Below are 13,007 nucleotides of genomic sequence, written 5' to 3'. Positions count from 1 at the left end.
TTTTAATTCTCTCAGGATAAGTATGTAAGCATGACCGATAAGTTAAAGTTTAAACGAGTGGTGAAAGGAAAAACTGATCAGTAAAAGTCATTTTTTGCATTCCTATCAATGTTTCTGCTTCAGTAACAATACATGATTTAAAGACCCCTGCATTCTTAATTTTCCTGGGTATCCACTAGAAACCTTCCTGTGGCTCCTACAAGTCCCCAGAACCCAGTTTGGAGCCACAGCACTAGTCATGCCGTTGATATCTGATGTCAATTAATTCTCAGTACAGAATGTTGAATGTTAAACTGTGTGTGTGTGTGTGTGTGTGTGTGTGTGTGAGAGAGAGTGTGAGTGTGTGACTGATTTCACATGGTCTCGGCATCTGATGCTTGAGGCAGGTGAAGGAAACAATTAAACTGGAGGCTGACATGTGGTCACGTCCTGATGGTGTTTGTCCAAGCAGCGAGTCTGAGTGGAGGAATGCATAAGTGATTGATAACGGTCACCGTGCTGCACCAGTTCCAAGCCTCAGATTTACAGTATTTACTCCAGTCTTCTTTAGACGCAAACCACACAGCCTGGTTTACACCCACACACAAACCATATAAACACACACACTTGCGCACAGATATAGAACCAAACATTCACAGCCACAAAGACACAGGAACCCACATACAGATGTAGGGGCCCAGGTACACATCCACATACACATACAGGAAAACACACACATACATTTAGATACACACCGTGATACATACATGTTGGGTACTCTCTCATTGGGGGAACAAAACAGGAATTGAGATTATTGCCATGTGTCTTAGACCAGTTTTATCAGTATAAGATAAGGAGACAAGCCCTCCATCAGTCCCATAAAGGCCGCCACACTTCCTGATGCCAGATAACCGGCTATCCATCTCCATCACCAGGTTCTCTTTCAGCCTTTTTTCTTTTCTTTATTATAGCATGATGTATGACTTCATTGGGATGATAAAAGGCAATGCTATTTCCTTTTAGTTTTTTTTGCTAAACAGTGTAATTACAATTACCAAAAATGAGGATTTCGTACCTTTTTATATGTTCCAACGAGGGAAACTACAGTAATCTAACTACATCATTCCTCAAAAACAAACATGAAATTTAACATTGAATAACAGGGAACACATGTCCATTTAGACGGAAAGTTTGGAGCTACAAGGACATAACAATAGCTGATGGTTTTGTAGTTGATCCAATTGCACCATTATGTTTTTGTACCCCAACATGGTTTGTCTATTGTGGCAATGAGAGTGGATAAAGGAAGCACAGTCTGTATTCATATAGCATCTATAGACTGCTCCCTTCTTAAAATAAACTGTTCTAATTGGAAGTAATTCACCAAGCATTTTAGGTTTTAAAAACAGCTGATAAAACTGAAAACTTAGCAGTAGTTGAGAAGTCACTAAGACTAAACACAAACATTCAGGACAAGAGTGGCGAGTTCAGGCAGTTGTTATGACGTCAAGCTGTTAAAAATACAGTTTATTGTATTTCATAATTTGCTGTCATATTTTAATGACAGTAGAGATAGTACCCACCTCATCAAGAAATAGAAGCAATCAAGTACTGCTTCAGACCACCACTACTTGGCCACTGTAAAACTGAAGCTTGCAGCATTCAGAAATTCTCTGACTTCTGTTCATACAACTACAGGCAACATTCAAACATAAAATTTCCCCTTTCAAACCTACATTGTCTGACTCTTCATAAAGTGTCCTCTAGATTTTTACAGTCTACAAAAAGAGCTGCCCTCTTAGCCATCACTGGACCGTCTGCCAGGTGTAGTTGGTGATACAGATATGATGCATGTTCATATAACTACACCATCAAAATGTTGATGAATTGTCAGCCAGAAAAATATATCCTAAATTCTAGACGCATGGCGGTTTTGATGCTAGCTGCAATTTCTGTGTCTGTAGTTGTCCCTGCCTAAGGTCTGTGCAGACTAAAATTTTTATCGTTAATGGTAATTTTTCTATATCTAAAACTCCTCATAGCCTCTTGAATTGGTGCAGTCTTGTTATCTTTGTATGTAACTTTTAAAAATGGAATATTTAATAATTGGTGCTAAGATAAACGTTTCGTATTAATATGATTGTGATGATGCGCTTCTCTACTAATGCGTACTTGTCCACAGATCATTGGACAGTGCTCATGACCAGCTGTGCAGCGTCTGTCAGTGAAGACAGAATAGCTCGCTGTGTGGAGCTTCTGCTATCCAGAAACGCTGATCCCAACATGGCTGACAGGTGAGAGAGAGAGAGAGAGAGGGGGGGGGTACAGATGTGGTCAGGTCAAAATGTTTACGGGATTTTCAACACAGAACGTACTGTCAGACCCCTGTTGATGTAGGCCAGGCAAAAACACTCCAGACTTGACTCAAACAGCGGAGGAAACGACAGAGGTGCTGGATCAAATATCCTTTGATGGCTCTCGTTATGGTTAGCTGCCATGTGGTAGCATTATGCACCCCAGTGCTTCATACAGCGCATATTTGTGTGTTTTATTTGGAATGTCCTGTTATGGCATGAGCATGTACAGGCGGGTATCAGACAGACAGACAAATAAACACACTGAGTGTAAGGGGTGGGCGGGAGGATTTTTAGGAGCTTTTGTAAAGACTTGGATGAAACACAGTAAGTATGGTTTCAGTAATTTGTAGGTCCAAATATCCAAAGGTTCCTCGGTTAAAAAAACAGGATAAATCTTGTTAAAATGTAAAATTTCTTTAAGCATACATATAACAATGGTTTCAACATTTAGTGAACACATTCTTAGGATCTGTTATACATTGAAATATAACAGTTTTAACCTGGATGTCTAGTTGTCATTTTATCTGCATATTACATCTATACTTCACCACTAGTAACCACGCATCCATCAAAAACAAATAAGATTTTGTTCTGGTACGTTTGTCCATTATTATTTATCGATTGTATATGTATTTATGATGTATATTGCCTTTCTGCATACTTCAACAGCCATCTAAGAATTCAACTTAAATCCTTAAACCAAAAAAAGAGTATTTTCTGTCTTGTAAACCTGAGTTAAATGTACAGCAACACTGTCAAGCCATCAATGACAAAGGCAATAATGGCAACCAATGGCAATAGGAAACGTAAAATGGACAAACAAATAAAATCTGGGAAATAGCTAGCTCCTTTTTAGATCTTTGTTTCCAAGCATCCATCCAGTCACTCCACAGGACCCCGACCTCCGTTCAGTCACCACTGTCCTCAAGACCAGCTGTCCTTTGATCAGCACATACAGTAGCTATACTGAGCTGAAGACAGCGGTCAGTGTCAGTTACAGTGACTTCACTGGGCTCAGTAACATCAGAAATGTCATGAAAACTATTCATCTGACAAAATAGTTTGCAAGTAGGCTACACAAGAAGCCACATGTGTGTCTGAGTTTGTGTGGACTGATACATTTGTAAAAATTAAATTGTATTTATTTCTGAAGAGTGACGAGTGTCAAAAATGCTCCAGAAACACTTAAAAAACATTGGCAATGGGAATTGCCCTCTGACACACAGACATCACTTTGGCTTGACGTAACATTGTCTACAGGTTTCTTTTGGAACCTCAAAATAATTTTGTTATATAAATTAATACAAAAAATAAGATCTAAAAAAAACACATAAAATCTGGTTTGAACATGAAAAATTCCATCTCGTGAAAAACAATGAAGGGAGGTCATTCTTGAAGCACTTTTACTGTTACCATCTGTGGATATTTGCCGTGTCAAAGTGAGGATGCAGCCCCAAGAGGCTTTCTTGTTTAGCTTTGCCTAATCCCCTGCCACTCTGTCACTACCAGTATGCCATTACATGCACGACACACACCGCCTGAAACCCCCCTGATGACACACATGGACACGCTATAGCGTTAGGAAATTGATTGGTTCCTTCCCACACAAAATATTTGAAGCAAAGTAACAAGAGGCAGAAGAATGCAGACGCGAGGAGGTGGTGAGGAGAATGGACCAAAAGCCACCAACACTCAGCCAAAGGAGAATATGGGGTTCATGTGGGTGCAGAGGATAAACCTCCTCCTCCTCCTCCTCATCGCCTCTTACGTCTGAATATCAAACCAATAATTTACACCAGCTGCTCGTCCCTCTGCCTTAGTGTAAACAAGCATTCTCTGTCATCTCTCAGTCCTGCAGGAGTACGATGTGGGGTCCATTGCCTCCATGTGTCCCTTTCTTCTTCTTCTTTTTTTTTTTACCTTCACTGTATTGATCTGTGTTGACCATAGTCGCATTAAGGCTAGAACGTGCTTCTCCAGGGTGCACATACAGTAGGTGAATGTGCACGGAGGCCATTCAGAGACATTTATGCGGCTGTTTCTTTTATAATTTTATAGATTATAGATATTCATTTACATGTCTTTGCTTCTAAGCTAAAAAATTGCTTCCTGACAGGAGCTGGGTCAACGAGTCAGCTTACTGGATGCACAGGTTTCCTCTGCGAGCCTCTGAAACCTTACACATATCTGCCTAGATCCACAGACACATTGGCAGAAACATTATTTCAGCTTGGCCTCCCATAACCTTCTGCTTTGGAATGTCAAAAGGGCTGCACCATTTGATAAAGAGGGTATCAGTACCCAATGACACAGCTAATTTGGCAGCTGTTCCTTTTTTATCCCTCTCCACTATGAGTAGAATGTAATATGTTTTTGTTTTTTTTATGTTCATTTTTTCCACTGTCTCCAGTCTAAAAATAACTAATAGAAACACTGAGTCAGAACTTGTATTGATACACAAAGCTCTGTAGACTTAAGACTTATAATCAAACTTAAATTCCCAAAAGTGACGACTTAAGATCTTGACTTGGACTTGTGCTATTAGAGTTAACTTGAAAGCAAAACCTTCCAAATCCCAATGAGGAACATCCGAAAATCCTGAACGATTAAAAAAAAAAAAAAAAAAAACAAATCGAAATAAGTAACAGTGATGATGGCCTTGCATAGCCACACAGCTTGTAAGGCCTGTATTAAGACAGCTTTGGAAGAACAATGTCCAAATGTCATGTAATTTGAGTGGTCAGCATTCAGACACTTGAAAGACCATCTTGATTTTCAGTTTGCCTGTGAAGACTTTTGACTTGACTTGGATTTGCCCTAAAAGACTTTATACTGACTATATGCTGTAGCTCTACTGAATAGTTTTGGCAATAACATCCATGTGCAACAAACCTGAACAGAATAATCATTGTCCCTAATGATAGGGAGGTAGGTTATTATCAGTGCATGAAACCAGCCAATAACATGCTGTCTGTGCATATTTTACTCATTATTGTTTTGTTTGTCAAGATATAATCTTTTCATGCCTTTTTATATAAATGTAGTCATTCTGAATTTTTTAAGATTAACTGGTAGCCAGTTTGAGATGTAGTGTGTTTGCCTTGGTACAGTGAGTCAGGTGCTTTTGGAAGTCATTCCTCTTGCAGTCCTGACACCAGGAAAGATGTTAACACTGAGTTGTCTGCATATCGATCAGCTCTCTGTTTGGGAGCCAGCCAAAACTCACAGTCTGAAGGACACACACACACAAAACACCCTGAAACAGTATGTGAGTGACCTTGGTACCTCTATCACAATAAAACCACCCATGGGAAAACAGAAATGAATGATGCTATCTAACCTGTTCCGCTGGGTAAAAGAGGAAGTGATAGATTAGTAGGCGTAGAAGAATTGTCATAAATGTCATAGCCGTGGGTCATTTGTTTAAGTTCACATAAAACATTAACTTTTGATTTCTTGGAATTCATAGAAGAAAGATGTAGTGCTGCTTACTGCTTGGATGGTGTTCAAAACCCACTGGCGTTCCACACAGATTCACACCTGTTAACCAAACATCACCTCTGTCTAGGAGGTTTTTCAGATAAGATAATTTATTGTTACAAAAGTCAACACTTGTATTGCCAACATATTAATGCAGATAACACTAGTACATATTGACACAGAATGACAAAGTAAAAACGAGGCACTACTGTAAATGGCATTTAGCGTTGGGTCATATGACGATATACAGTGTACCGTGAGAAAACAAAAATTCATCTACAGTAAAAAAGTTAGCAATATCTTTGACATCTCTGGTAGTATTTGCGTTATTGCTGGAAATTTTGGAAATCATTGAATAGTACTGTTTTTATGCCTCCACACTGGCGATAGCCGTGGCAATACGAGCTTGGACTGTCCATCTGTCTGTCCCATTCTTGTGAAAGCAATATCTCAGGAACGCCCTGAGGAAATTACTTCAAATTCGGCACAAACTTTCACTTCGATTCAAGGATGAACTGGTTAGATTTTGGTGGGCAAATGTCAAGGTCACTTGGACCTCACGTTCGTCCCACTCCTGGGAATGCGATGCCTCCGGAACACCTGGAGGGAATTTCATTCAGTCTGAAACATTCTTCCACGTGGACTCAAGGAGGAACTGATTTAGAATTTCGTGGTCAAAGGTCAAGGTCACTGTGACCTCACAAAACCAATTTTGGCCATGACTAAGGAATTCATATGCTATTATGATAAAATACACGTAATATCTTTTATTAAATCCCCTCCAAGTCTTCATTACATATATTATGAGTCGGGACTGACATGAACGTAAACTGCAACATGACTGGTTGGCGGAGGCAAACAACTGCGAGGGGGTAATTCTAGTATGGATTTACAGGATTTTTCCATCAATGTGTTTAAGTATCTTTCTTTATTAGAGATTCAGTTCACTGGATTAGCACAGGCATTACCAGCTGGTTATCTAAAATGCTTTCGAATTGAATTTTATCATGATATTAGTGTTGTGATGTAATGATACACATACCCAGATAATAATAATATTCAATAAGTGTCTCCAACTTCAAATGGGAATTATGAAAAATGTAAGGATCGATCTAAATTCGCCTGCGTCTCTTTTACTTAAAAAACAAAACAAAACTATATTATTGTATATAAGACCCAATCAGTTACTTATGGACTTAATAAATTTAAGTTATATTCAACTACAAAATTTTAAGTGTTGGTGTCTTGAAAAATCAGCATTTTAGGTGTCTCCCAACAGATCATAAGTTAAACGTTTTTTTTTTTTTTTTAATTTAAACAGACGTTTTTCCAATGTTTACAAGAAAATACCAATATAAGCAAACATTTTACTGCTTCAGAAATAACTTTTTATTTGGTATCAATCCGGTGTTTATCCATGTATTAAAAGGCCTGTCAATCAATTTGAGAAAGATAACACAAACATTCTGCGTTTCGCTGGGCTACCCTTTTGTTAACGTGAATTATGGATTACCCCTTTAAATGCTTCCTCTTTTCCTCTTGCTGTTTCTCTCTCACACAGACACACACACAGTAAAGAAAAGTGATGAATTGACCCAGGACTTTCCCACCACTTTGGATTGATGTTTTTTTCTCTCACCTGCTGTGTTTGAGTCAGAGGTGATAAGAAGTAGTGTAGCAGAGGTTATTTATATACAGTCCTTGTTCAGATAGAAGCAAACGCATGGAGACAACAGAGGAATGACTATTAGCAACAAAGGTCAAAGTTGTCAGAACCTCATCTTCCATTTCACAGTAGTTGGCTGTTGAGAGACACGTTGAACGAATGCACGTTTGTGTGTGACCTTGTAGTTAAAGGACGCTCTGTCTGTAACAACTATGGTAGACAATCTAGCACATATCTTTATTATTGTGCTCAAAGGAATATTTCACTGGACATTTTATGATCAGATGCTCTTTAGATTAAAAATACTACCCACTGTAGAATTTAAAGGTGGCTCTAAAGTTTTTCACTTGAAGAAGACGGCAGCTGTATTGGGTGTTGAGTCTGAAATTAACCTTTGTGTTTAAAAAAAAAAAAAAAATGCTAGGGGCTGCATTAATTTGGGTGATGTGGGTACTGGCGAAACAATGAAATACAATCCAGGAAGGCTGCTTTGAGTAATTGATCCATCAGTTTGAAGTCTTATCAAATGCCAAAACTCTGCACAGTTGTTTATAATACTCTGAGGAAGGATTTTACATCTCTGGAAAGTAATCGGGGTAACAATCATTTTATTCTGTGTCACAGCGATCGCCAAAAGTAGAATTAAAGCTTCATGTTACAAAGTAATGTAGTGTGTACTCTTACACATATTTGATAAGACGGTGCACTGCTCTTCGCAATGACATTGTGTTATAGTAAAAGTTGGGCAACGTTAAAATTATTAATTTGTTTTTGCTGTAACCCTCTTTGTCTGCAGCCCTGCTGCATCAGTGTAGTAGCCTCATTGGGGTGAATCAGGGGGCTGCGCATTTTCATAGATACATTGTTTGGTATCAACATAGCGTTAGTCGGTATTTACAGTGATTACTATGGATTCCAATGGCAAACCAGAGTCGGTGCAGAAAAAAATATTTGATTGATATTTGATCAGCATGTTCCAAACGATTGCCACTTAGTATTCTGTGAGATATAAGGAGGCAGGAGTGTGCCACAGATATAGTGTATTGAGCTCTGTTGTAATGAAAGATATACTAAACAAACTAATCCGCTGCAAGAAGGTGGATTGCGCTGCAGGACTGGTGTTTAGTTCTGGATTCTTCATTTTGTCTACAATGACTCTGGGTCAAATCAAGTCAGTCAAATTTTATTTATATAGCCCAGTATCACAAATCACAAATTTCCCTTAAGGGGCATAACAATCTGTACAGCATTATGGCACCCCCTGTCCTTAGACCGTGAAATTGGACAAGGAAAAAAATCCCAAAAGAAATCCTTTTAACGGGAAAAAATAGATCCAGAATGGACAATTAGGATGACAACATTGTAGATTTTAAACATTACTGAAGAATATGATCTCGGAGGACGTTGAGCCACTTCAGGTGCTGCCAACAGATAGGACCTGAGGCACTCAACCTCCTCTCCACCCTGAAGATCTGGAAAGAGGACAGACTACACAAACGTATAAGTGGCAAAACCAAGCACCTCATTAACATGTCTAGGAGAAGGACACAAACACAGAGAGGGAGAGAGAGACGAGGAGGCAGCTGGGGCTCCTGGAGGACAAATATCCAGATCCAAAACATCTTGAAAGACACACCAACAGCCAGGAGAGGGAGAGAGGTCCCAGGATGGCCGATGGTCCAGCACAGAGAGCCTGAGTGAAAAGAGAGGACAGGGAAGAGAAAATAGGAGAATAGAGAAAGAGAGGCACAGCCTGGTGGCTAATGTGCTTGAGCGAATAAACAAACAGATGGTTAGAGAGATGCAGTAGTTTTCAGAAAGTTTATAGTAATCTTGTCAGCAGGACAGCATGCACTGTACTGTACGTACTAGGTTTAATGGATTCATTGAAACTGAGAAAGACCTGTTAGCAGGAGAATGGTTACAAGTACCAGGCCTGAAGTAATCAAAGAGTAAGCCACTAACTGAAAGTTACGGCATAAAGATGAGTTTTGGTTTGGATCACCATTGGAATCCATTGTTACTGTTATGAGCCCATACTGCTACCACTTGCTGACCTTAATGATAAATGAATCTACAGACTTTTCATAGCAACCTTTTAAAGCCTAGATTTGTTGAGTGTGACACAAAAATTTTTGGTGGCATATTTGTTTAGCAAAGACTTCCATAGATCCATGTATGTGAAAGCATTACGTTTAGAATAAACACTTGGGTGCACTTCAAGAATCAGTTGTGATTCTTTTGTATGGTGGCCAGTCACAGTTTAAATAATGAATGTGCTGAATTGGCGTTCCTGTGTGTTTGTGTGTCAGATGATTATATGATGTTTGCTGCACCCTGGTGGTTTCTCTGTACCTTTGCCATCACTGACGTTCACTTGTGTCTCGATTACTTCACCTTTTTTCTTCGCATATTTTATCCCTTCATAACCTGACTGTCATAGTTTGTAATCAACCTTAATTTAATTTCCTTATCTTTTGTCATTCTCTAACCTGATCTCTGCTCTGCTTTCTTATCCCTTATCCTTTTTTAGGTCACAAATGACCTGCCTGATGTTGGCAGCCAGGAATGACTATAGTAAGGTCATCAACCTGCTGGTGTCTCATGGAGCAGACATCAATGTCCAGGATGGCAATGGATACACGGTTTGTCAGTTTTTTTTTTCATAGCGGGTCCCTTCAGTGGGAATCTGTAGGTCCTGCTGTAGCTCAATGTACATGTATGTCATTAGCACAATGTAGAATTTGTTGGATACATTTCATTTATACATTTGACTTATTGTATGATAACTAATGCTGATATTTTCTGTCAGGCGTTGTCTATAGCAGTGCAGTATGGCAGAGTGGAGGCAGTGCTAAAGCTCCTCCAGCTGGGAGCTGACAAAACCATAAGGACCAAGACTGGCAAAAGCCCTGCCGACCTGGCCGTGATCTTCAAATACCCACAGGTACCTGAAGTACCTGTGTACTTTTTTGATGCATTAGATAATTAAGACAATTAAGCGTTTTTATGGAGTATTGGTAATCTGGAAGAAAGGTTTATTAAATATTCCTCAGGAATGCTGTAAAAATACAAACCTTGTGAGTATCTAGTAATTACAAAAAATAAACGGAATGAACAAGGAATCTCTACACCCTATTCTGTGATTACTGTTAACTAATATTTTTAGAATACATATTTTTGTTATTTGAGTAAGAAATGTTTGGTTATTTAAAGTGTGTTTTTGCATCACTTGAATCTTAGCCCATTGAGACCTTTTGTGATTTACGTACTTGTGCTATGCTTGACATTTTCTATGGTTTCGACAAAAAACAAGACTTAGTCAAACCTTAGAATGTGGCTGGACCGCCCTTTATCTGTTTGCTTCTCTCCTAGTGTCTGTGCTCACATATACAATACTTTAATACAGCTGAATTCCCAATAAAGCTGTTCTCATTTACATGTTTTTCTGTTTCTGTTGTCAGACTCTTCTGCACTGCTAAAATCCTGATCTAACCACAACGTCGTGTGACAAAATCACCGTACACATAAGTTAAAGGCAACAGCTGTGCTTTGATATTAGCTATATTTACTTGTAAAATTATCACTGAGAGAGAAAGCTACAAGCTCATTCACGTCTATGCAGCTGCCGTCTGGTCAATTTAAATGAGATGCATAGAGAGGTGTGCCTGTGGAAGGAGAGCCAAACCTTGCACTCACGGGGAAATACTGGTGACTCTCTTCTACAGAAAGTACATAAGGTTTGTCCAAAAGGTCACTAGATTTGTCGCTAGGTGCTTTTGTGAAAAAAAGTCATTAAAGGGGCATGAAAAGTCTGTAAATCTAGTGACAAAGGCGCTACGTTGTTAACACTGCCTGTAAACAACACCCTGATTAGGCAATAGAAACTGTTTGCGCCAATTCATTATGAAAGAGCAACAGCCAATGGGGAACCTCCAGTACTCACCTGGTGTAACATCAGCACTCAGTCATGCTTCGTTCGGCTGATCAATAGTATAACTCAGTCAGTCAGTCAGTTGCTGACATTCCCGTTTTATAGGGCTCGTTCCACTGTTGCAGTCCAGCCAAAAATGCTGAATCATGTAGTACTCTCACACCGGTGTCTGTCCACAGATATCCAGGATTCTGGCCTCATCATCCCACATTTCTACTGTCCAGGCCCTTAACTCAATGGAGAATACCATGCCTAAGTTCTTCAAGACCAACTCTGAACCTCCACCTTCCAAGGAAAGGTAAGACGGCATGAGACTTGCAATAAATAGCTTTAGGACTGTTTAATGCAAGTTTTAAACTTTTGGACAAGGTTGACATGGAGTGCATTTACATGGGCATAACTATCCTGGTTAATGAGGCTATCGCGGTTTTTGGAGCATCACAGTTATGTGTCTGCAAGTCCTTATCCTGGTTTTGAGAAACCCAGATATGCTAGCAGAGGGACTCTGAAACCAGGATACTGTGGAATGGTAAAACGTTATCCGGTTTTCTGATCACCATCTACTTGCGCAGGTGCACCCTCTACTTGAGTTATTTAGTAGCAATAAAAAAGAGGATGATAATCCATCACGAGTAACCAAACCTAATTCATCAACAAACTGCTGAGGTAACTCTATTGGTACAGAGATGACAGAGTGGCTGGAGACGTGGAGACGTTAAAGACATGCAGACAACGAGTGAGCAAATGAGATGCTGCTAAAACTATCTATGCAGCAAGCGGAATAACCAGGTTTCTCAAATGTCATAACCCATATATGATTCAAACCAGGATAAGACTTAAAACTTCAATAGTAATGTGCATTTATATAAAGAACTGGACTTGTGACCAGAGGGAGATCATTTCAGGGTTATCTGGGAAAGGAGAGTGAATTAGTAATCCTGTTACTCAGTGACTAACAGTTGAAATTGTAGTTGTAAGCAGCAGATCTCATGTATGACTGTTTTTAAAACAAAAGCTTGAGGAAGCCGCAATGCAAAACGCATTGTTCGCTCATAGATTTGTAATCGTGTATGACTATTAATAAATAAAGACTCTAGGATTGTCATCTGCTGATTAATTGAATTACACAATTTTGCTTTGCACCCATCTTCTCTCCCATTGTCAAAGGAGTATTTCATACCTCACTGCAGTCTGTGTTCTCGTCGCCCCCTGTCAGATTTTCTCTGAACCGATGCCTGTGCAGCAGGTGTTGTTGAACCATTGTTAAACCAGAAATAAAGAATAAGAAACCTCTTGCATGAATGTTTAGGGGCACGGTGGGGAAGTGACTATCACAAAACATTGTTTTTGAGCATGTCTGGCACCAGGAATTACAACCTGTAAGCCTGTAAAATTATTGTTGTCTTTCTCTCATGTCAGCTACAGAGACGTTAAAAACCAAGTAATGCATTCCACATATTTTGAAATTCGTGAGAAGAGGGGTTCGTTCATAAAGCTCATCATGTCAACAATAGGACTGAATCTGCGCGTACACTATGGTTACTCTGAACTCATTGACACTTTTTTTGTACTCACTTGATCCCCAAAGAAG

At 39.3% G+C, this 13,007-nt stretch overlaps 1 protein-coding gene across 1 annotated transcript in view; it reads left to right on the top strand.

Annotated features, from left to right (window-relative positions):
• asz1 (ankyrin repeat, SAM and basic leucine zipper domain containing 1) overlaps nt 1-13,007 on the top strand; it is a 30,522-nt gene that overhangs the window by 4,163 nt on the left and 13,352 nt on the right. Inside the window, exons 4-7 of the mRNA XM_040132870.1 lie at nt 2,162-2,273; nt 10,016-10,127; nt 10,295-10,429; nt 11,596-11,714. Coding sequence (XP_039988804.1) covers nt 2,162-2,273; nt 10,016-10,127; nt 10,295-10,429; nt 11,596-11,714 — 478 coding nt within the window. The remainder of the gene's footprint in view (nt 1-2,161; nt 2,274-10,015; nt 10,128-10,294; nt 10,430-11,595; nt 11,715-13,007) is intronic.

The sequence above is a fragment of the Xiphias gladius genome, chromosome 8 (assembly GCF_016859285.1).
Source record: "Xiphias gladius isolate SHS-SW01 ecotype Sanya breed wild chromosome 8, ASM1685928v1, whole genome shotgun sequence".
In the NCBI taxonomy this organism is placed as follows: Eukaryota; Metazoa; Chordata; class Actinopteri; order Istiophoriformes; family Xiphiidae; genus Xiphias; species Xiphias gladius.
Note: the sequence above shows the minus strand (reverse complement) of the source record. Positions and strands in the feature narration are given on the sequence as shown.